The following is a 26,548-nucleotide window of genomic DNA, read 5'->3' on the forward strand; positions in this document are numbered from 1 at the left end:
ATTTGCGCTCAAGACTATGAGTTTCTTTCTTGAGAGAGTGAATATTAGTGTTATACCATGGCTCAGTATGTTTTTCTCTAACCTTTTTCAATTTGATGGGGGCAGCAGCTTCTAATGTATTAGAGGAAATAGTGCCCATGTTGCCAGTCATTTCATCTAGTTCATGTGTATTTTTGGGTACACATAGCAGTTGAGATAGATCAGGCAGGTTATTTGCGAATCTATCTTTGGTGGCTAGAACAGTAGTTCTGCCCAGACGGTAACGCTGAGACATATGGTTATTATCAGTGATACGCAGCATACACAATACAAAGAAAAAGTCAGTAACATCATCACTTTGAGGTACGATATCTATATCAGTAAGAACAATTCCATGCGATATAATTAAATCTAGTATATGATTAAAACGATGAGTGGGCCCGGTGACATTTTGCTTGACTCCAAAGGGTTTATTAGGTCAGTAAACGCAAGTCATGCATCATTTGTATTATCAAAGTGAATGTTAAAATCTCAAACAATTAGCACTTTATCAACGATAAACGAATAGGTCTGAGAGGAAATCTGCAAATTCTTTTAAAAATTCTGTATACGGCCCTGGTGGTCTATACACAGTAGCCAGAGCAAGAGATACAATAGATTTCTTTTGCATGTCTGACAGTGTAACATTTAGCAGAAGTATTTCAAATGAGTTAAACCTGTATCCTGTTTTATGGGTAACATTGAGAAAATCACTATATATTGTTGCAACACCTCTGCCACGACCAGTCTGACGGGGCTCATGCTTATAACAGTAGTTTGGTGGAGTAGACTCATTTCGACCAATATAATCATTTGGTTTTAGCCAGGTTTCAGTCAAGCAGAGTATATCAAAACTATTATCTGTGATAATTTAATTTACAATAACTGCTTTGGGTGTGAGTGATGTAATGTTTATGTTCTACTTGCTACATTAAATTTATTTTTTGACCTCACTATTCGGGAACAGACACAGATTTAAAACACAGTGCAAGTACTTCTATCATTTAAGTGGGTAAAACAAAAGCCATCATGGCAGTTATTTGAGAATTGGCTTACTAGCCACATGGAGCGTAGCGTCCTGGAGATTTTATTCCACAATATAATAATAATAATAATTCTTTACATTTATATAGCGCTTTTTTTTCTAGACACTCAAAGCGCTTACATAGTCAAGGGGTATCTCCTCATCCACCACCAGTGTGCAGCATCCACCTGGATGATGCGACGGCAGCCATAGTGCGCCAGAACGCCCACCACACACTAGCTTACTGATGGTGAGGAGACAGAGTGATGAAGCCAATCAGCGGATATGGGGATTGTTAGGAGGCCATGATGGTCAGAGGCCAATGGGCGAATTTAGCCAGGATGCCGAGGTCACACCTCTACTCTTTACGAAAGACATCCTGGGATTTTTAATGACCACAGAGAGTCAGGACCTCGGTTTAACGTCTCATCCGAAGGACGGTGCTTGTTGACAGTATAGTGTCCCCATCACTACACTGGGGCGCTAGGACCCACACAGACCACAGGGTGAGCACCCCCTGCTGGCCTCACTAGCACCTCTTCCAGCAGCAACCTAGTTTTCTCAGGAGGTCTCCCATCCAGGTACTGACCAGGCTCAGCCCTGCTTAGCTTCAGTGGGCAACCGGTCTTGGGCTCCAGGGTGATATGGCTGCCGGCAATATTCTGCTTCGACTCTGCTGGGGTGAAGGCCATCAGCGCGAAAGAGCCTAGGACGCTCCCAGAAAAGATTCCAATTATTAACAAAGAGCAGTTTCTGTTCTTTACACTATGACAATAAGAAATCAAAATAAACCTAGTGAAAACAACATGATATAGGATATATTCACACATTATAGGAACGGAAATTATGGTTTATAAAATAGATTTTAAGATAAAAAATAAACGATAAATAATTAATGTGAGTTCAAACTCAAGACACACTGCAGCAACAAACAGGAAGTGATAAAATCAGAATCAGAATGTGCTGTGAACTTTAAAAGTAACTTAAAATTAATGATTTTGAATTAACGATTGAATTAACGATAAGAGTAAGACATAAGAAAAAGTGTGGAAGAAAAAGATGCACAACCAACCGAGAGAACTGCAGCATTATGAGGATTGTCAAGCAAACTCGATTCAAGAATTTGATTGAACTTCACAAGGAATGGACCGAGGCTGGGGTCAAGACATCAGGAGACACCACACACAGACATGTCAAGGAATTTGCTGAACCACAGACAACGTCAGAGGCGTCTTACCTGGGCTAAGAAGAAGTAGAACAGGACTGTTGCCCAGTGGTCTAAAGTCCTATTTCAGATGAGAGCAAAATTTTGTATTTCATTTGGAAACCAAGGTCCTAGATTTTGGAGGAAGGGTGAAGAAGCTCATAACCCAAGTTACTTAAGCTTAGTGTTAAGTTTCCAAAGCCTGTGAAGATTTGGGGTGCAATATCATCTTTTGGTGTTGGTCCATTGTGTTTTTTGAAAACCAAAGTCGCTGCATCCGTTTACCAAGAAAGGATTTGGCACCTGCCCACACTTCCAAAAGCACCAAAAGTTGGTTAAACGTCCATGTTGTTGGTGTGCTTGACTGGACAGCAAACAAGGCAGATGAGCTGAAAGCCACTGTCAAAGAAACCTGGGCTTCCATACCACCTCAGCAGTGCCACAAACTGATTACCTCCATGCCATGACGAATTGAGGCAGTAATTAAAGCAAAATGAGCTTATTATAAGTATTGAGTACATGTACAGTAAAAGAACATACTTTCCAGAAGGCCAACAATTCACTAAAAATGTTTATCATTGGTCTTAAGAAGTATTCTGATTTGTTGAGATAGTGAATTGGTGGGTTCTTCTTAAATGTGAGCCAAAATCATCACAATTAAAATAACCAAAGACTTAAACTACTTTAGTCTGTGTGCATTGACTTCATTTATTGCACAAGTTTCACAATTTGAGTTGAATTACTGAAATAAACTTTTCCTTGACATTCTAATTTTTTGAGATGCACTTGTATATAATAATCTCATTGGCTAATATGGTCATAGTTCCTGGTTCTAGTAAGAACTAGCTGCTGCATTTTGTACCAGTTGGAGTTTGTTTATTAAGCATGCAGAACAACCACCCAATAAAGGATTAAAATATTTTAACCTTGAGGTCATTGGGGCTCCTCAGAGTGAGTGCTCAATAATAGGCCTTAAGAATGAAGGAAGAACCATCACACTCATGCCTCAGGGGAAACAGTTTACCCAGATGACTCAAAGAGAGGAGAGATTAACTGGTTCAACCATAATAACAGGGAAATGTATAACAGGTTGTCGGGCCAACTATGGACTTCCCTATCATGACTGCAGAGCGGGATTCCAAGAGCAGAGTTACTCAACTCAACAAGAAGAGAACTCAAGCTCAGTACATGTGCAGAATGTTCACATGGAGCTTAGATATAAGGAAGCTCCTCAGGGCGAGATAATTACAATTATTTACCTCAGCTGCCAGTAGTAACTGTAGCAGAAAAATATTACAATCAACTAATGTGTTTGTTCAGCGAACATTCAGTTTAATTTGAACTTAATATAAACTCTAAGATATTTTTGTGGCCATAGAATAAAATAATTCTTACAGTACTAATGCATTAGAGCATGTAGCTATAGATTGGGATGTAAAAGGGACCCTATTCACAAACAGTGACAGAACAAGAAACAAAAGTTGTATTAACTAAACACTAACACACATATAATCTAAACAAACAAACATACAATCACTCATACATGGGGAAGTAGAAGTGGATGAATGAAACCATTAAGGAAACGAGTGAATGCAGCAGAAAAAGGAGTCAGTTTCCACCTGAGTGAAACCATCAGCGCAGTTTTACAACAGGTTCTACATATTATGCTAAAGCACTATGTCATTTAGTTAATGTACGATACTTGCAATGCCTTGGCTGTTGAAGTGTCCAAATGCAGTCTCAGATGAAAGTCTTGATGTTTTTAAGCATTGTTGGTGTTGGAATTGCGATCACATTCTTGCGGGTTTGAAGAGTGATGAAATCCAAAGATGTTACTGTGACTCAGTGGTGGTTAGAAGATTTTTCTCTGAGATGGAAAATGATGAGAGAAAAGCACAGAGATAGGGAGACATCAGCTGAAATCTGAGGATCTTTGGTGAATAGAAAGACAAGGCACAAACTTAGGGGTTCTTAGAATACTTCCAGCTCAGCAAATATAAAAGAACCACCCTGATCTGATCAGTGATCTTTAAAGTGTGAGGGGTTATACCATCATGATTTGAGTGCACCAATGAGGAATGGTATCTTTGGAGGGAAATTTTGTGATCCTTTGTTTCTAGCATGGCGTTTTGCATATGAAACTGGATTGGGTGTTCAAGAGAAGAATCTTCAAGATTCTTACAATACTAATGTGCTGAATAGGTATCAGCATGTTACATTACATTACATTTAGTCATTTAGCAGACACATTTATCCAAAGTGACTTACAAATGAAGACAGTATAAGCAATCAAAACTAACGAAAGAGCAACAGTATGTAAGTGCAAATGACTGGTCTCGGTTAGCCTAACACAGTACATGTAGCAAGGTATTTGTCTCTGTGTGTGTGTGTGTGTGTGTTAGGGCTGCAACTAATATTTATTTTGATAATCGATTAGTTAGCTGATTGTTTTATTTTTATGAATTGGATAGTAATTAATCAATTAATCCGATCAATAAATTGTAATTGTCAATCTTAATTTCTTTATTTAAATTTTATTGACAAAAACTCACTATTCCACATTCTGTCCTTCGAACAAATGTGCCACCTGAATGCTATAAAAAATATACAGTGCTTAACAATTTATTAGACCACCTGTCATAGTAGATAAAACACTAAGAATCTGTCAAAAAAAAAAATCTTAATCTAAAGATGTTATTGTCATTTATTTGGCAAATAACAAACCGAAACAACTAAATAGTATTTATTCACATAATAAAAAAGAAAAGAAATGGCCTCCTTTGCCTTTGATAACAGCTTGCATGCTTGATGGCATTGTTTATATACTTTTTGACTAATTTGGTATCTGAATAAAAAAAAAAAAAAAAAAAAAAAACAAAGCACTTGACTTTTTTCTGCCTTTCTTTCATAGATAACAGCAATAATTATATTATATCATTAGAAATAGCCTAAACTTTAAAAAAAATAATCTGTAGGAGTCGAAAACCTTAGGCACGTTATACTTTCACTGAAGCAGGTGAACGATCTCGGCGTCAGCGTTTAAAGTGAGGAACAAACTGATCACTGCTTCATTACAGTTTGCACATGTTTTTTTCATCGCGAACGTTGATCTTCCTTCAAAACAGCCGGTAAAAGAGTTCATCACTCGTCATCACTTCGACACAGCATTAGATCTGGCTTTTGTTCACACAGTGCTGTCCCGGGTTGAACCCGGCAATGTTACTAGGTCTCCGACCCGGGTTCAATGCCGGAATAGTTCAATGTGTGTTTGCTTTCACACGGAAGCGACCCGGCAATGTTCCGGCAATATTCCGGGTCCGACGTGCAGTGTGAAAGGGGCTTAAATGTGACACTTAAATGTTGAAAATTTTCAAAAAGTCTGACTGCAATCTGCCAAAATACACTTAAAGGTTAAATTAGATGTATTTAAATGAATTCTCATGTGTCTTATTTACGTCACTATTGTAGCACAGTTATGATAACAGATTTGACAGGCGGACATTTTGTTATTGCCCGATGGTAAATTCCTTGTAGATTGAAAATTTTCATCAACAAACATGCATTAGTCTTGATTATGGCTGCTGGCTGATTTTTATTGATACCGTATTAGTCTTCACACAGAAATGTTTAACCTTAACTGAGTTGCAATGTTAGGATTGTGAAAGAAAAGCCACAGATGATGCAAAACGGTTTGACAAAGCATATACTCTAAAACAGTTGAGAAGTTGGCTGTGTGAGACGCGCTGTGACAGATAAATAAACAAAATTCATTCACAAAGAGTCCAGAACGACAATACTTTCACACCAGTTTGGCATTTAAACAGAAAAATGCAAAGCCTTGATGATTCAACTGTCTTTAATCGAACTACAATAAGCTTAATTTTCTTGTTAACTGTTTGTAAAACACCTTTCATTAAAAGTTGACACAAACAAAATAAAACTCACCGAAACCATCTTGGTTAGCCAATGTTCAATTAATCCTATAGTTTGGTTGAAATAAATACTTAATCACAGAGCAAGATGAAGGCAAATTTTTCCAGTATCCTAATGCTATTTTACTGTTGCCGATTTGCTGCTCTCTCTCTTGCCGGTTAACAAGTGTTGTTCCTCGGATGCAAAAGTTTGGCTAATGTTACCAAAATTAAACAAAATACCACCCAAAAGTAATATTTGTAAAGTAATATTTAATTTTGGCTGTTTAGATCTAAGCATCACCTGTTAAATGACGTTCAAATCCCTTGCAAGACAAGGTCCTATCAGTTTGATAACAAGCATCCTTGGCAATATGAATAATATTTGAATTACTGTTTAATTTGCACAAACCTGATTCCAAAAGTTGGGACACTGTTACACAAATTAGACACAAATAAAAAAAGGAATGGCATAATTTACAAATCTCATAAACTTATATTTTATTCACAATAGAATATAGATGACATATCAAATGTTTTGAACATTTTGAAATATCATGCCAAATATTGGCTCATTATAATGTAATAATGTAAAAAAGGCTAGTCATCTTGGAATCCACCGTGCCATTCGCCGTTGCTGGCTTAAACTATAGGTCAAAAAAGAAGCCATATCTTAACATGATACAGAAGCGCAGGCATTTTCTCTGGGCCAAGGCTCATTTAAAATGGACAGCGGCAAAGTGAAAAACTGTTCTGTGGTCAGATTAATCAAAATTTGAAGTTCTTTGTTATCAGCGCTCAGCTCAGAAACCTGCATCTCTTGAGCATTCGTTCATATTTTACATCTGCTTAACTGTCTATATAGTTTGCATAATCATCAATAAAGTGTGTTCTGAGATCTTAGGTCTTATATCACAGTATTAATTAATCAACAGCCACTTGCACCACCTGCTGGTGAGGGACTGACAGCAGATGGAGATCATGCCTCTGTGCTCTACTGCTATTCCTGCAGCTCCTGGATGTGAAAGGGCAAATTATCTGCCGAATTTTAATCACTGAATTTGTGGAAGCGAATTTGGAAAGTGAAATGACATTTACAGAATTTGTCTGTTGAATATTACACATCATATTTTTAAACCGATTGAATATTTTGGAAGTGAATTCTGGAACGTGAATATGAATTATAGATTTTTTAATTATGAAAAGGTGTGTGAAATATTTTGAATTGAAATATTCACAGCTTAAACGAACAACTATGTTAAATTTCAGGACCTAAAAATGCAAGCCCTGGAAATACAAGACATTAAAATGAAAGTACTGTTAATGCAATGCATTATTTTTTCAGTTAGTGCTATTCAGCATGCTTTTTTGTTTCAAAGACATATGTCATTATTTTACTTCCATAGAAAGATTTGTATGAACAGGGTGTATTTATGTCTTATAATAATCTTGTACAGAAGTATCATTTAAAGGGAAAAATATAATTTCTGGAAATATCTTCAAATCATAATTTGTTTCCACAAAATTTCAGCACATTGACAGAAACCACATCTTTGACTTCCTAACACTGCCTCATCCCCAACATAAACCTCTGTATTCTACAGGATGAACAAACACATACCGGTACTCAGCAATCACTGCATTCATTTAAAGAGAATATGGGAAAAGGACATTGGGATTGTAATCGGGGTCAAAGACTGGAAAAGTATTTTGTCAAATACAGGCAAATTTTACATGAAGCTAGAGGACAATTTACACAAATCATACACAGGTTTTATTTGACTCCTCTTAGACTCAATGGAATGGGTTTGACCAATAATAATGCCTGTTGGAAATGTCAAAAGGACAGAGTACTTTTATTCACTGTATCTGGGAGTGTCCACTTATTCAGCCTTTATGGCAACAAACTTTAAATATGTTACAGGGGAAATAATGTAAAAAAGGCTAGTCATCTTGGAACACTGGAAATCTCCCAAAACAAATGTTTGCTCTACAAACTACCTAATAAGAACAAAGCAGTGGTTACTGTGTGTATTCCGGTTTAGGAAGACTTTTGGTCTTATGTGATACTGTTTTTCATTGTGACACAATAATTTAGACTTTATTGTTATTTTATTTTTTATTATTTATTTATTATTTTCTTCTCTCCTTATATAGTATTCTGTCCATCTCTGTTATGTTCAGCCACTGTAAATATTCTGGTCTAACATGCAGCATATGTATAAATCTGTAATTTGTCTTTTGTATGATATTGTCATGTACCTGGTGAAAACAATAAAAGTGTCTTCCCTCGTACCCTGAAGCAGACATCAACAGTGCTGGAGGAACCCAGGGTTTTGACTGAGGAACTCACCTGAGGGGAATAGCGCACACATCCAGTCCACGGAGTGAATGGCGCAGCAAGCGGATTGACACCAAGCAGGTTCTTACTGCCTCGAAGGGGCAAGTACCTGGGAGGACACAGGCTCTTCATGGAGATTATAAAATCTCGCAAATGTGTTAGTTGTCGCCCATCCCGCAGCTCTACCAATGTCTGTTAGCAAGGTGCCATGCACCAGCTCCCAGGAGGAAGCTACACTCCTAATTGAGTGAGCTCTCACCCCTAGGGGGCATGGCAGGTCTTGAGCCTGATAAGCCAGGACAATAGCATCCACTATCCAGTGGGATAACCTCTGCTTGGAGACAGCATTTCTCTTCTGCTGGCCTCCGTAACAGACAAAGAGCTGGTCTGAGGTCCTAAGGCACTGAGTTCTGTCCACGTAGGTGCGGAGCGCACGTACTGGACAGAGCAGCGCCAGGGCTGGGTCTGCCTCCTCCAGGGAGGAGTGGTGGGAACTTTGGGCACGTAACCAGGCCATGGTCTCAAGATAACGTGAGAGTTAGCCTACCCGAATTCCAGGCACGCTTTGTCAACTGAGAATGCCTGCAGGTCCCCGACCCTCTTCGCCAAAGCCGTCAGGAGAGCAGTTTTCAAAGAAAAAAACTTTAGCTCTACTGAGAGCAAGGGTTCGAAGGGAGCCCTTTGCAGTGCCTTTAGAACTACTGTGAGGTCCCCAGAGGGGACTTGTTGAGGGCAAGGCGGATTGAGCCTCCTTGCTCCTCTTAGGAACCTGATGATCAGATCATGCCTCCCAAGAGACTTACCTTCAACAGGGTCATGGTGAGCCGAAATGGCAGCCACATAGACCTTGAGGGTGGAAGGAGACAGCCTTAGTTCCAACCCCTCCTGAAGAAAGGAAAGCACTGACCCAATTGGACATTTCCAGGGGCCCTTACGCCGTGAAGAACAGCAAGTGACAAAGAGGTTCCATTTCAAAGCATAGGCGTGTCTGGTGGTCACAGCTCTAGCTTAAGTGATGGTAGCTACCACCTGTGGTGGCAAGGTACCTAAACCTTCCGTGACCTGTCCAGAACCCACACATGTAGGTTCCACAGATCGGGACGTGGGTGCCAGAGGGTGGGGGAAACACATACTTGCGCAGAACGTGCTTGTCCTTCAGCAGGGCCCTGAAGCGGTGCAGAGCAAGCCATACTGCTAGCAACTAGAGGCAATTGACATGCCACTGAAGTCGGGGTCCCGTCCAGGAGACTGATGCAGCATGCCCATTGCACATGGCACCCCAGCCTGTGGCAGAGGCATCTGTTGATACAACAACATGTCTGGACACCAGTTCTAGGGGCACGCCGGCCCGTAGAAATAAGGGGTCCAACCACGGGGTGAAGTTTCGGCGGCAGGCCAGAGTGATGGTCACTCGGAGTGTGCCCAGTTGCCATGCCCATCTCGGGACGCAATTGTGAAGCCAGTGCTGAAGCGGTCTCATATAGAATAACCTGAACGGTATGACCGCTGACGTAGATGCCATATGCCCCAGGAGCCTCTGAAACAGTTTCAGTGGAAACGCTCTCTTGCCCTCTAATTGTCTCAGGCAATTCAGTCGTGACTGCGCACGCTCATTTGTAAGCCACCGACATGGCGACCGAGTCTATTTCCATACCGAGAAAAGAGATCCTCTGCACAGGGGAGAGCTTGCTCTTTTCCCAGTTGACCTGAAGATCCAGTCGGGTGAGGTGTCTGAGCACCAGATCCCTGTGCTCGCACAACCACTCTCGAGAGTGAGCTAGGATCAGCCAGTCATCGAGGTAGTTGAGGAGACAGACACCTTGTTCTCTGAGAGGAACCAGGGCTCCCTCAGGGACCTTCGTAAAGACGCGGGGAGACAGGGCCAACCTGAATGGGAGAACCTTGTACTAAAATGCCTGCCCCTCGAAAGCAAACCGAAGAAACGGTCTGTGTCGAGGAAGAATGGAGACATAAAAAGTATGCGTCCTTAAGGTCGATTGCTGCAAACTAATCCATCAGACGAATGCATTCGAAAATGCGCTTGGGCGTTAGCATCTTGAACGGGAGTCTGTGCAGAGCTCGGTTCAAGGCATGCAAGTCCAGGATTGGCCGTAACACAACTGTCTTCTTGGGTACTATGAAGTAAGGGCTGTAAAAGCCGGACTTCATGTCGACTGGAGGGACGGGCATGATAAGGCATCTTTGCACACCATCATCGCACGGACACCCCGAAACCTCTACCGCGTTGCCGAAGAGGCCATCATGGGAAAGCGGGGAGTTGAGGAGCTGAGCCCGATCAGACTCCCTCATGTCTGCCAGGTTCAGCCATAGGTGGCGCTCCTGGACCACCAAAGTGGACATCACCTGACTCAAGGAGCATGCAATGACCTTAGTTTCCCAGAGGGCATGCAGGGCAGAAGCAGCCAGACCAGGAGCTCTGTAAGCCTTGGCTACAAGCGTGGATGAGAACTTACAGGCCTTGGAGGGCAGCTTGGAACCACCACGCCAAGCGGAGGTGCTCTGCGGACACAGTTGCATCACAACAGAATGCTCCACCAGGGGAATCCCAGCCTACCCCTTGGCCGCCCCACCATCGAGGGCAGTGAAGGTGGAGGAAGTACCAGAACGGTTTCGGGCAGTTAAAGGTGCCTTCCATGAACTGGTTACTTCCTGGTGCACTTCCGGGAAGAAAGGTACCAGAGAGATGTGCTCGGCTCCGAAGCGAAAGCTTGAATGCGAGTTGCTCGTGCTGCTCCTTATATACCCGTTCTGCGGGCGGAGCTCGCGATGCAAGTTCCGCAGACCAAGTACTTTGTGTACCATTGGCTCGTTTTGTACCACTCGAAGGTGATTGGGCTCTCGGGCGAGATCCCATTCGTAACGTAGAATGTGACCAACTGAAAGGGAACTTGAATTACAGTACAAATTTTTTTTTTTTTTATTAAATGGCCCAACATATTAGAACTACCTTTAACTTAAAATTTGCTTGCCTGTTGAAAAGAAACATCCAGTTTCTCCATCTTGTAAAACACTGCCATTGTTTACTCTTGTTTTACTCTGTTGTATGTCTCTGTGTATTTTGGCAAGTCTGCAAACTGTGGATCATAAATCTGTAACAGAATCTGAATTTCTTTTTCCACACCTTGGACTGAATGCAATGATTGGACAAACATTTACGATCACGAGCCTTCCATGTGTATGCCATTTTGTTTTTAATCACTCCTTTGAATTTTTACAAATTTCACATATCACATTGTAAGTGCAAAGAAAATATATATTTTTAATGTAAATATCGATCAGTGATGTGGTGAGTAGTTAGTAGCATAACATACTGCTGAACTTTTTTGGTCATCAGATCATCAAGTATATTAGCTGGTTTAAAATATAGTTTCTATGACACACTACTGTCCATCCTCTACCACATGTTGGTGGTGCACTATACATTGCATATCCTGTCACAAAGACTGTTAAAGCTTTCCCAAATCTGAGTGCTGGCGGTGTTTCACATTAATATCTGTCCCATTATTCACTGCATACTCAGTTCCAGATGGATAAAATCATGTCCACCTTTACTAATTAACCATTATTATCTTGTGTGGCGAGTGGTGCGGGGGCCAAGAGACGTGGGAACGAGGGGTGGGGCGCAGGTGTAGCTCATCTCCAATCACTACACCTGGCCTCACTCCTCGTTCCCACACCTCTCTGCCCCGCCCCACTCGCCACATCTTGTTTGACTCATATGTCGCATGATGAATGTAAAATGAGTTTGTATGTATTTCAGGTGCAGAAGGTGTTGGATGCAGCTCAGCTGAATAAGGAAAGGAGTGTTCTGAGCCTGCATAGACAAGTGTGGCTCCAGGAGCATCACAGACTCAATATAGCCAGGTAGTACAATAGTAAATGCTTAATCTGCATTTTCAAATCTTTCTTTAAAAACATTGGAACTTTTCATGTTTGGGACCAAATTTACTAAAGCATAGACATATTTTTATGGCTCACTTTATTGCATATGCATTTGTGAAATTTTAATTTTCAGATACAAAATTTATGTGGATTGAAAATAAATCATGCAATGTTATTTAGTAGGGCTCACGGTAGTCAGTTTATTGTATTTGAGCCATTGTTTAAAAAAAAAAAAAGAAAGATCGAAAAGGAAATGGGTCTTAACCCATTTGCATCTTTATTGATAGTAGATTACCTGAACCTGATTATTTAGAATTAGCAGACTCTATTAGGGGATAAAGGGAGAGGTGTATACATATGAAGAACCTGGACTTGGACTATAATAAACAGTCGAGAGCCCCCGAACAGAGCAAACAACAGACAGGAACAAACTGAACCAAATAGGAGCAGATCATTGCTGACTGGGCTGAGGTGAGCAGAAAATGGCAGGCCAAGCTAAAAGCACATTGAGAACCAATTACAGAAACTCCAAGGTAGATAGGCTGAGATCAGGCGTATAGTGCCAAGGGACAGGAATGAGTTTAACAAAAGCAGTAAAAAAAGAAAAGAAAAAAAGGATAAAACTAAGTAAGCATTAGAGCTAATATTAGTGTAATAATGTAAAAAACTTCATAATCACAGGAAAAAGGAGGCAGGAACATTCAAATCAAACTTTAATGATAAAATAAATACAAAACAGCGTGACAGCCCCTCACGGACGACTGCCTCACACAAACAAAACCAAAACACAAAATAAAATCCAGGCCTGGTATTCTCTGGTCCTTCTCTGTCGTAACTCCTTTTTATCCTTCCCGAGCTCCTCCGTGTGACTCAAGATCGGTGAGTGGCACAGGTGTTGCTCATTTCCAATCACTCCACCGACCTTAACCTGTTCCCACAGCTCTCGGCCTAGCCCCACTCGTCACAATTAGTATCAAGCTATGTAAAGCCGGGCATACACTGTGCGATTTCTGTGCGATTTTGGCAAGGTACCAACTAACACTGTATGAGTAGATGGCATGCGATGTAAAACCGAAGCTCACAATTTTTATGCGCTCACTATACGGTCCGATCGTCAAGTTGAGATTAGACTGCTCACACTACACGTGGGGAATCAACCGAATCAACACGTAGGATCCCTCAGAACCCAGATGTTTGTGGCTGTTTCAGAATAAAAATGCTTTCCCTGGATAAACGCACTGCTTTGGTGATATGCACAATTCTGTGTGATGAAACGTCCAAAAAAAAAGGCACGCAGGTGGCTCGGAAGACTTGACCAATATGGTTTATCCATTTTGCAACGCTAATTGGAGGTAAGCAGGCATTTTCTTCCCTCTTTTTTTTTATTTTTCTTTGCCATAACTTTTCCCTCCATCACCTCAGGCCACACTACACGCCGTGTCACCATGGTTTTGTTTATGGTTTTGCGCACGCGCTGTGAGGGAAATGCGGAAAATCTGTCCGTAGCCCTGCTTCAATAGTGCGATACCTCATGAGAGGCGACCAAAATTTCTGACATGTCAGAAATCCATCCGACCAACCGATTGACGGTCGGGCGAGGTTAATCGGCTCTCATTTCCCCTTGTACACTGCATAAACACTGCATGACACACAAGGCGTTAAAATGCTGAAAATTGGCCTGACCCGAAAAAGAGTCGCAAGAAACAGAATTCGGCTTAAAATTGGATGAAATATGCTATTTATAGCCTTTCTAATCACTACACTTGCTTAGCAATTCTCATGTAAAACATTCACATCATAGACATCGATCCTGAAAACTCAAGATATTGTGTATTCACTATCATATTGGCAGAAACAGATAATATAAACAGATCTGGTAATCTATCCAATTAATTGAGTAATTGTTTTTGCACTTTGGAGGGCATCAAAATGTTTATTTACATCTTGTTTTCTGAACCATTGATTTCTTGAATGCAATTTGCAAATCAGAGGTGTTCAAGTTAGAATCCACAAATCACTCAAAACATCAGAGTCCTGTGCTGGGTTTTCCAAGAATCCTCTCATTATCGTGATGAACCAAAACGAGTAACAGCTTTTTAGTGATTAATCTTTATGTGCTTTCTAGTGCAACAGATATGCAGGTCATCGATTCATGGGTTAAATTCAGGCATACAAATGAAACCTTTTTGCACTAAATGCCTGGCCTGGCGCCAGCCTGGCTGGACTTAAATTATTTACGATACCCGTGCGAGCCTCAAAGGGGACATGAAATCCTCCCCCCCCCCACACACACACATAAGCACACACACGCAAACAAACTTTTCTTTATACTTTTTATGTAAGTCTTTAATAATATGTATTTTGAATATGTTTGTGGGTACAATGGTTAATCCTTGTTATGCGAGGATTATAATTTTACTAGCTTATAAATTGGAAATGTTCTCCTCATCTTAACTTTCTCAAAGAGCCATGTTTCTGTAACCCCCCCACTCCTTTGCAGCTCATAAAACTTTATGACCCCCCTGGGCAACAGGACAGGAGAGAAGCCAAGTCACTGGTTTCTTTTCCCAATGCATTCTAAACTATTACCTTTTGTTTTTTATGTTTTCTAAATGTATTAAGTATTTCTTTTTGGTACATTAGATGTTTCCCATATAAATTGGGACTATCTGCAATTTATTAGCATGTGTTAATCTTTAAATGTGTGTAATTCTGCATTTGAATGTAACTTCATGTTTTAATCATTTATATACATTATTTTTGGTATCTGTGTAATCGTCATGCTTTGACAGACCCATTTATCTAAAGCAAAGTAATGAAAAATTTGTTAATCTTGAATTAGAACTTGCTAGAATATCACTGCTGAAATTTAACAAGCCCCAAAGTTAGTAGAGTGGGTGTTTCCACAGAGACAAAGGAACTTTTCCCCCGCTTCAGATCGCGGACGTTCATTGGTTGTTCACGCGAAAAGAGGCGTGAACCATCCCAAGCCATAAGAACCGACCGAACAAGATCCACCTCTCTCTTCTTCTCGTTCTGCGTCTCTGACACGCTGCTCTCCTGTGTGACCTTCGTCGCTCCCGCGAGTCCCTCGGCGTGGCCATCCGGGAGGCGAAGAGGACAGCCATTTTCATGGCTCCTTCGGAAGCTTTCGTTTTCGTTGTTTTGTTTTCTTTTCTTTACTAAGTTTATGTAACGGGTATTTTTTTAAAGGGACTTTTATTTTGACGTGTTGGCCTGTTTTCAGCAAGTTCGCGGGAGAGGCAAAGACGTCTGGGAAGAAGGAAGAGGGAGATCGGTTTTTACGAGAGAAAGACACACCATGATTGCTGTCTGAGAGATCTTCAGTTTTCACCGGGAAAACGGGAAAGAAGATAGTAACACAGTTCATCTCAGTTTTTGTGGGTTAAATGAACATTAACGCCATCGTTGTCTGAGACTGGAAACGGAGCTGGTGCAGAAGTTCGGCTGATTGCGTCATCGAACAGAGTGAGAGACTGGCTGAGAGCACGAGAGTCAGTTGCTGGAGCCGTGAGTTTCGTTCTGAACACTGCTGTTTTGCATTTTTCGAACTGTATGTATCCTTGAGAGTTTTTCTGCGTGTCGGAGTCATTAATGAGCTGTGCTTTGGATTGGGAGACGTTAATTTCTTCCTGCTTGTCAATCTAGTGCACTTGTTAGTGTGCGAGAATATGTAAATGAACTGGAAGTTTTTTTCACAGCGTTTAATCTTTCCACTCCCTGAGTATTTTTGTATTTTTGTGGAGACTGTCCATTGCCTAAAATCGGATTTGTTTTGGGAAACTTTATTTTTTTTATTTATTTTTTTTCTCTCTCTTTTGAGACTTGAGTCAGTGCGTGCTGTGGCAGAGCTGTGCCATTTTGTTCCAGAAATTCTTTTTTTTGTAGTGGCCATTTGCTAGTTTTTTTTATTATTACCCTGCCATCCTGACGACATCTTCTTACTTTCCTGTAAGAGACAAGAATCATGAATATATGGGTTTTTAATAATTGACTAATAATACATCTAAACTACAAATCACACAGAGTAAATATGCGTACGGCAATACAGACAGTAAACTTTGTACAAGACATAACGGAATCCAAATGAGGGAGAGAGAGAGAGAGAGAGAGAGAAAATGAATGAGATCACATAATGAGCTCAGGTATGAAAATCACAGTCAGTAACTTTTGGAAGCCAACAACGACTCAAATCATATCAACACTTTAAAGCAGCATTTCAATCTCCATAGAAAAGTGATACTTGCAAAGTGTCCAATGCGCGTGAGCTAGAGACCGGTGCGCGTGCTGGAGCAGCGCTGGATCTTGGTGTGAGCATGGAGCAGCGTGGTCCTTTGTGGAAATCTTCCGGGCTGCTGCGGAATCGCGCGATATTTGAAAGGTTCAACAAACAATGTTCCAGAATTCGTCTTCCTTGTGTGGAGAGGCGAATAGTTGAATAAACTTAGTAAAGAAAAGAAAACCAAACAACGAAAACGAAAGCTTCCGGAGGAGCCATGAAAATGGCTTCCCTCTCCGCCTCTCAGCCTCCCGGCTGAGAGGGATGGCGATGTTAGAGCGGCCCGAGGCCGCTCGGAGGGACAAGCGGAAGCGACCAGGGTCGACAGGAGAGCAGCGTGTCAGAGAGCAAAGAAGAAGAAGAGGCGGACCTTGTTCGGTCGGTTCTTATGGCTTGGGATGGTTCACGCCTCTTTTCGCGTGAACAACCAATGAACATCCGCGATCTGAAGCGGGGAAAAGTTCCTTTGTCTCTGTGGAAACACCCACCCTACTAACTTTGGGGCTTGTTAGATTTCAGCAGTGATATTCTAGCAAGTACTTAATTCAAGATTAATAGATTTTACACACATTTTACACAGGGGAATAGTTATGTCACAACATGACAATTCCAACACCAAACAGTACATATATAACATATATAACTGGTAGCAACACGAAGTTACAATCAAATGCAGAATTTACACACATTTAAAGATTAACACACGCTAATAAATTGCAGATAGTCCCAATTTATATGGGAAACATCTTAAAGCACCAACAAAAACAATACTATATACTTTTAGACTACGTCTGAGGTAATAGTTTAGGATACATTGAGAAAAAGGTACCAGTGAATGGGCTCTTTCCTGTCCTGTTGCCCAGTGGGGTCATAAAGCTTTACGACCTGGTCAGGAGTGGGGGTTGCAGAAACATGGCTCTCTTTGAGAAAGTTAAAATGAGGAGAAACATTTCCAATCCTCGCATAACAAGGATTAACCATTGTACCCACAAACATATTCAAAATACATATTATTAAGGACTTACATAAAAAGCATAAAGAAAAGTTTGTTTGCGTGTGTGTGCTTATGTGTGTGTGTGTGGGGGGGATTTCATGTCCCCTTTGAGGCTCGCACGGGTATCGTAAATAATTTAAGTCCAGCCAGGCTGGCGCCAGGCCAGGCATTTAATGCAAAAAGGTTTCATTTGTATGCCTGAATTTTAACCCATGAATCGATGACCTGCATATCCGTTACATGCTGCAAAGTTTGGGGAATGACCTCCTAAGATTCATACAGAATTCATATTTGAGAGAGCAACTGACAAAACAAAAAATCTACATGAAAATATGAGCATTGTGTCTAGAACACACTCACTAATTTCTGAAGCACCCTCGGTATTTATCTCTGGAACCGGGCCTGGATAAAACTGTGTTTGAACAGTCTTCATTACCAGTAGCTCATATTTAGGCACAGAGATGTGGCAGTAGACTATGCTTTCAACATGATATGCAAACATTAGGTCAATGTTAACTTTATTTTAATCAGTACACAAAACATGATTTACCCCGTTTGCATCTGCGAAGCGTCCATTACACATTCCCCCTGTGTTAATGTCAGTATTTATGACTATCAAATGTTTGAATATTTGACCTATAATTTTGCTTTTTGAATGTTTTATTTCTTTCAATAGTAATTGGTGGCTCTCCTGCAATACTTGTTGCATGGCCCACAGGTTGAAAACGTCTCAGGTTACAAATGTAACCATGCATCCTCTGGGGGTCGCTATGGGGAACACCTCATCGTGACCTGTGTCTGAAGCATACATCGAAATAACACCAACGAGTTGGCCGGTGACAGCCTCTGACGTCACTACTGGCGCGACTATAAACAGGCAATTGGCTGGTGGCAAGATGGCAATGTACTGTAATGACGTCATATAATTTAAAACGACACCTGACGAAAGACTTAACAAATTTCTGGACTTTTATAAGGAAACAGCCAAGCAAACAAAACTACATAAATGTTATAATATATACATGAAACAGATAATAGATAGGCCTACATGTTTTTGTTTTTATTAGAATTTTTTTCATGATTCCCAATTATTTAGATTCGCAATTTATAATAGTTGTGCAGTCTTTACATTTTTATTCCAATGTAGAAATTATCTATTCATTTCATTTTATATTTGGACAGATTTGTTACGTGACAGCATTAATAAAAGTTTCTTAAGGGTCAATATCATGTTATCTGCATCTCCTGCGCTCCATCAAGCCACTCTTATAATAGCAGTCATCACTCAAAATAATGCACGACTCTATTATCTGTATAGCATGTGTGTAAGACTCTAATAGAATTATGAAGTAATAATTGTATGACAAATAAATATTTCAGTGAGTAAAACTGACTGTCTATAGTAGGCTGTTATGGACTACACAGCATTTTTATATTATTTTCAAATACTTTTTTTAATGATTATTATTTTAAACTATTGTCCCTGGATCAGTACGAAATCTCTTGTAATAAAGTAGCGGTGGTAGCAGACATATTTTGAGTATCAGTTCTGGTTGTAAAGAAGCGATCTAATCCTGTTTACATGAAATAAGCTGCTCCCGAGCAGGTTTAAAGGGGGGGAGAAATGCTATTTCATGCATACTGAGTTTTTTACACTGTTAAAGAGTTGGATTCCCATGCTAAACATGGACAAAGATTCAAATATTAAGTTGTATGTTTGAAGGAGTATTTTTGTTCCCAAAATACTCCTTCCGGTTCGTCACAAGTTTCGGAAAGTTTTTTTCGAGTATGGCTCTGTGTGACGTTAGATGGAGCGGAATTTCCTTATATGGGTCCTAAGGGAACGTCTGCCGGAAGAGCGCGCGCTCCCGTATAGCAGAGCACTGAGAGGCTGAGAACAGACATTCATTCACTGATCAGAGCGAAAGCGTCGCGAAAAGTCACAAAAGAAGTGTGTTTTTGGTTGCCAGGGCAAGACAACCCTGCACAGATTACCAAAAAAAAAAAAAAAAACAGCATTAAGGGACCAGTGGATGGAGTTTATTTTTACAGAGCATCAACGGAGTTGTGCAAGTGTTTTTGTTTGTTCCCTGCATTTCGAAGATGCTTGTTTTACAAACAAGGCCCAGTTTGACGATGGATTTGCGTATCGTTTATTTCTTAAGGATGATGCAATCCCAACTAAAAAGGGTCACGATCGTGTGTTGGAACCGCAGGCGGTGATTGAGAAACTTATTGACATTGAGGAAGCTGTCCTCAGCAAAGAGTTAAACATAAATTGTAACCATTCATCTCCAAGCACAGCATCCCTGGGAAGCCCAAACAATGGTGATTGGACTCCGAGATGAAAATAACAGTGTTTCTTCGACATGGCGACAAACACAACTCTTCCTCTTCTCCGTCGGAACGCAACAAGACCACGCCCCCTTTTTGTGTATTCACATGAGGTTAATCAAAAAACGGTTTTAGTGACCTCATTACTGCAAGAACTAGAACTAAAGGGATGTAGTCCAAACTGGTCGTTCGTTGTAGGCAAATTCTGTTAAATAAAATATCTTGCTTGGCATTGAACTTTGAGCTTTAGAATTTTACAGATATTATTTATACTCTAATAACAACATTACACACTAACTAAAGTTTAAAACATGGAATCACGAAGAACAGGACCTTTAAGAAATATCACACGAGCTGTAGGCTAAGTGTAATATCTCATGAGTTCAAATGTGATAATGTGATAGACACAATGTTGTCTGTCTGCTCTATTTTGCCAACCAAAATATAAAGAAAAATCAGAACTGTTCATCCCTGAGCAACCCACAGCGGCATTTCATTTCTTAATCCATGTTATGGACGAATTTGGTGAACCATTTGGCGCGTTGAACCACTGACCATAGTCGCGTTGGATTTGAAGTGGTGCTGCACAGACCGTTCGTTGTATGACATCAAAGTACCGCGAGAGTGATTCAAAAGCACAAGGAGTTGTCTGCTCTCTAAAGCTCTTGTGGTTTTTTGATGTCACACACTGGTCGGTCTAATGGTGATGATCCGCTTCAAGTCAAACAAGCCTAATGATTCAATGAACCATTCATAAAGAACCCTTTATTCACTCCTAAATGAATCAGCCATTTGAATGAATCGAATGAATAAATGACTTGATGACTTAATTATTAAGACATTTACCACCACCTACTGTCAGTTTTAGTTTATTATTTATTATTTAGAGTATCATTTCATTAAATAAATAATTTAATATTTTCATAGTAATAATAATATAATTAAGAAGATAAATTATTAAAGTTATAGTTCGCCCAACCAAAAATGACAATTCTGTCATAATTTACTCACATGGTCCAAAAGAGTATATGTATAAAATGTTATCAAACAAATTTTTTCTTGCTGAACCTTCTTTTTGTAATCTCTATGTGATGCTTTACACAACAATGACTTTAAATTATCTTTTTAGAGTAATTTCTACAAATTTGATGTGTGATTAGTTAGATTAATTAATCATCACATCAAGTTATTAATTAGATAAAAAATTTTAATTGCTTACCAGCCCTACTTTATTAATTTAGCAGACACTTTTGTTATTTCATGTTGTAGACCACAGAATAGCAACTGAGTTACCATTGAGATACAAGTAAAAAAAAAAATAATAATAATAAAAAGATAAACCTCAAAATTGAACCTTTAAACTATTTTTTTTAAGAAAAGGAAAGAGTTGGAGGTATATATTATTATATTATTTAAAACTGATTTATATAGGTGAATTTTCGCATTGGTCTGAACTAATACATACTGGATTATTGAAAATGCACATTCATTCTCTGGCAGTAGGAGGTGCTTTTGGAACTTCAGAAATATATTGGTTTGAAATTGCCATCAAAACTTTTCTGAAGACAATCAGTTCCCTTCAGAGGATCATTCATATAAAAACTTAAATTAGTGAAAATTAGAAAAGTGTGAAAAAAATATAGCCTATGTTGACGAGGAAAGTCCACTGATGAGGTAACATCGTTTTTTTTTTTTTTTTTTTTCATTTTAACTTAGGGCTGTCAATCAATTAAAATATATAATCGTGATTTATTGCTTGATTGTCATGAGTTAGCTTGTGAACAATCACAATTTAATCACACATTGTTATCTTTTTTAAATGTACCTTAAATTAATACATTTCCCCATGGTTTCACAGACTGTCTCTTTGAGCTGTCTCAACTGAAGATATCTTGCTCTAACATATCTTAAAATATGTCAATGTCATTGTTCTGTGTCAAGATGCACACCTGTAACACACACACACACACACACACACACACACACACACACACATATATATATATATATATATATATATATATATATATATATATATATATATATATATATATATATATATATGCACACACACACACACACACACACATATACATGTCCTTCTCAAAAAATTTGCATATTGTGATAAAAGTTCATTATTTTATGTAATGATAATGATAAAAATTAAACTTTCATATATTTTAGATTCATTGCACACCAACTGAAATATTTCAGGTCTTTTATTGTTTTAATACTAATGATTTTGGCATACAGCTCATGAACACCCAAAATTCCTATCTCAAAAAATGAGCATATCATGAAAAGGTTTCTTTAAACGAGCTATTAACCTAATCATCTGAATCAACTAATTAACTCTAAACACCTGCAAAAGATTCCTGAGGCTTTTAAAAACTCCCAGCCTGGTTCATAACTCAAAACCGCAATCATGGGTAAGACTGCCGACCTGACTGCTGTCAAGAAGGCCATCACTGACACCCTCAAGCGAGAGGGTAAGACACAGAAAGACATTTCTGAACGAATAGGCTGTTCCCAGAGTGCTGTATCAAGGCACCTCAGTGGGAAGTCTGTGGGAAGGAAAAAGTGTGGCAAAAAACGCTGCACAACGAGAAGAGGTGACCGGACCCTGAGGAAGATTGTGGAGAAGGACTGATTCCAGACCTTGGGGGACCTGCGGAAGCAGTGGACTGAGTCTGGAGTAGAAACATCCAGAGCCACCGTGCACAGGCGTGTGCAGGAAATGGGCTACAGAGAAGCAGCACTGGACTGTTGCTCAGTGGTCCAAAGTACTTTTTTCGGATGAAAGCAAATTTTGCATGTCATTCGGAAATCAAGGTGCCAGAGTCTGGAAGAAGACTGGGGAGAAGGAAATGCCAAAATGCCTGAAGTCCAGTGTCAAGTACCCACAGTCAGTGATGGTCTGGGGTGCTATGTCAGCTGCTGGTGTTGGTCCACTATCAAGGGCAGGGTCAATGCAGCTAGCTATCAGGAGATTTTGGAGCACTTCATGCTTCCATCTGCTGAAAAGCTTTATGGAGATGAAGATTTCGTTTTTCAGCACGACTTGGCACCTGCTCACAGTGCCAAAACCAATGATAAATGGTTTACTGACCATGGTATTACTGTGCTCAACTGGCCTGCCAAGTCTCCTGACCTGAACCCCATAGAGAATCTGTGGGATATTGTGAAGAGAAAGTTGAGAGACGCAAGACCCAACACTCTGGATGAGCTTAAGGCCGCTATCGAAGCATCATGGGCCTCCATAACACTTCAGCAGTGCCATAGTCTGATTGCCTCCGTGCCACGCCGCATTGAAGCAGTCATTTCTGCAAAAGGATTCCCGACCAAGTATTGAGTGCATAACTGAACATAATTATTTGAAGGTTGACTTTTTTGTATTAAAAACACTTTTCTTTTATTGGTCGGATGAAATATGCAAATTTTTTGAGATAGGAATTTTGGTTTTCATGAGCTGTTTGCCAAAATCATCAGTATTAAAACAATAAAAGACCTGAAATATTTCAGTTGGTGTGCAATGAATCTAAAATATATGAAAGTTTAATTTTTATCATTACATTATGGAAAATAATGAACTTTTATCACAATATGCTAATTTTTTGAGAAGGACCTGTATATATATATATATATATATATATATATATATATATATATATATATATATATACCTTTTTTTTTTTAAGTTGCTTAAATATCTTAATATGACTAAGGCCTAGTCTTGGTTAGTTGGTTGGTTAGTTAGACCTTTCAAGTTTTTGATCTAATCAACATGGGCATGGACAAATATGGATGCTTGGATGTAATATATGTTTATTTTTAGTGAAACCATAGTTAACAGAGCATGAAGAGTAGACATGTTTCATAGATAATAGATGTTTTTTCATAGAACTGTAATATCTATTAGTTATTATTTTTTCATGAAAAAAACCCCCCATAGAAATCCTAGGTTCATATCACTTCTCTTTCTTTGCACTGAGCAATTTACTTACACAAACCTGTTTTAAATTTTGCAAGACTGTGCAGCTCACTTCTTCTGAACATGCAAAATGTAAATTTATTATTTATTATTACATTTGTTTGCCTCTCTGTGCCACATACTGTATTTTATAGCAGCTAAATTCTAAAAACTATGAAATAGGGACTGATAGCGATGCGTTACGACTAACCAGGTCTCCCTTCCAAGATGTTAATCTGCCCAAAAATCCTGATTTGTAACCATGCTGTTATCTGATAAAATCAAATAGGCTACACGCAGCTCCTTTCCCCCCACTCGCTGAACAGAGCAGACGCAGAGAGAGAAGTGTGCGTGTGCACTGGGAAAGAGAGGCCTCACGCTCGTCAAGTCAAGTCACCTTTATTTATATAGCACTTTACAAAAAAGATTGTGTCAAAGCAACTGAACAACATTAATTAGGAAAACAGTGTGTCAATAAAGTAATTTTCCAGAATCTGCATAGACCATCATGGTGTTCAGGTAAAGATAAATCTGTTCCGCAACCACCTGTCACTTTTGTTTTTTGCTTATATTGGAATTAAAGTTTGTTAAATATCTGCCAATTTCTGAGGATCCAATGTAATGTACCATATTAGGTCAACCATTAGAAAGTGCTCCCTCTTCATTTTCATGGTCATTGCCCTACATGTCTTCATGGGAAAATAACCATTTTTTTAAAGGGTTCATGCTTTTTTAAGGATCATTATTTTATGTATTTGGTGTAACAAAATATTTTGACATGCTTTAATGTAAAAAAAAAAAAAAAACATAATTTTTCAAATAACTGTAAATTTTTATAGGTCCTCTATGCCCCACCTCTCTCAAGTTGTGAAATTGTGGCCTAGTGGTTAGAGAGTTTGACTTCTAACACTAGGGTTGTGGGTTCGAGTCTCGGGCCAACACACAAAACTCTGCATTTGAACATTCAGTAGTAACTACTTAAACTAATGTCAAAACGTACTTACAGAAGCTGATTCAGAAGCACCAGATTGTCGTAGCAAAGTCAGAATTACCTCCCATCCTAGGTTCACGGAACGGTTGTCTATAAAATGTGTTGGTGTTCTGTTGTAAGTAATCTTAAAGAGTTAGTTCACCCAAAAATGAAAATCATTTCATTAATGACTCCCCCTCATATCGTTCCAAGCGTGTAAGACCTCCGTTCATCTTCGGAACACAGTTCAAGATATTTTAGATTAAGTCCAAGAGCTTTCTGTCCCTCCATTGAAAACCTATGTATGGTATACTGTCCATGTCCAGAAAGGTTATAAAACATCTTCAAAGTAGTCCATGTGACATCAGAGGGTCAGTTAGAATTTTTTTTAAGCAATGAAGGGCAGTCATTGCCATCGACGTCATTATGACGAGCGCAAAAGGACTGTTAAACCATTTTTTTCAACTGGTTTATTGAATCGAACTGTCCGAAAGAACTGATTCATGGAAAAGAAGCAAACTTCCTATCACCACTGGTGATCCAGAAACCTATGCAACCGCTTCTTGAATCGAGAATGAGTCAATCTTTTTTTTCGTTTTCTGGCTCTGCTCGGTGTTCATCTTCAGTTCTCTCTTCACAGCAGTTCAGTCAGTGTACTGTTTCAGTAAATTAATTACTATTGGTTTGCCAAAGGGGGAGGGAGTGTCAGCCACGTTGATGTTAACAGCTTAAGTAATTTGTGGATTAATCCATATTGGAGACGCGAACCGTTTAAAATGATTCAGTTTGATTTGGTGAACTGGTTCAAAAAGATCCGGTTACATCGAGTGATTCGTTCGCAAACTGGATATCATACACTGCAGTGAACGTGCTCACAACAGACCCAGAAGAGGAGACAATGCTGAATCAAAATTTTTGGACCAAAATGTATTTTCAATGCTTCAACAAATTCTAACTGACCCTCTGATGTCACATGGATTACTTTAATGATGTTTTTATTACCTTTCTGGATATGGACAGTATACCGTAAATAGATTTTGAATGGAGAGACAGAAAGCTCTCGGACTAAATCTAAAATATCTGTATATAACTGTGTTCAGAAGATGAACGGAGGTCTTACGGGTTTGGAATGACATGAGGGTGAGTCAGCTTCAACACTAACTGGGTTACTGAAACCACTCCTTTCTTTGCGGGAACATTTGAGCAGCATTACGCAAATATTTTCACAAAGTGACGTAGACGTGTGTCAGAGTCTTAACTTTGATAAAGAATATCTCTTTGGATTTGAGACTTTAGTCTTTGCAACTTTACAGATCTTCTTTATGCACCAAGAGCTTGCAACACTCCAAAGAGAAAGGAAAATTTTCATCGCATCATATGACCCCTTTAATCTCAAGTGTATGATCTATAATGTTTATTGAATGTATCAGGCACAAGACTGAGAAGGACTTTCAACAATTTCTTCATGGAGGTGGATTCAAAGAAGAAGCAGGCACAGATATCATTTCTCAGTTACAGGAATATGGTAAGGTTCCTTCTAATTTTAGTTGTTCTATTGAAATTACATACATTAAATGTT

At 39.4% G+C, this 26,548-nt stretch overlaps 1 protein-coding gene across 1 annotated transcript in view; it reads left to right on the plus strand.

Moving 5' to 3' along the window:
* The window catches only part of LOC128020222 (coiled-coil domain-containing protein 148-like), a 123,105-nt gene that overhangs the window by 19,346 nt on the left and 77,211 nt on the right, over positions 1-26,548 (plus strand). The window contains exons 4-5 of the mRNA XM_052607003.1: positions 12,280-12,383; positions 26,400-26,494. Of these exons, the coding sequence (XP_052462963.1) occupies positions 12,280-12,383; positions 26,400-26,494 (199 nt within the window). The remainder of the gene's footprint in view (positions 1-12,279; positions 12,384-26,399; positions 26,495-26,548) is intronic.

The sequence above is a fragment of the Carassius gibelio genome, chromosome A9 (genome assembly GCF_023724105.1).
Source record: "Carassius gibelio isolate Cgi1373 ecotype wild population from Czech Republic chromosome A9, carGib1.2-hapl.c, whole genome shotgun sequence".
NCBI classification, from domain to species: Eukaryota; Metazoa; Chordata; class Actinopteri; order Cypriniformes; family Cyprinidae; genus Carassius; species Carassius gibelio.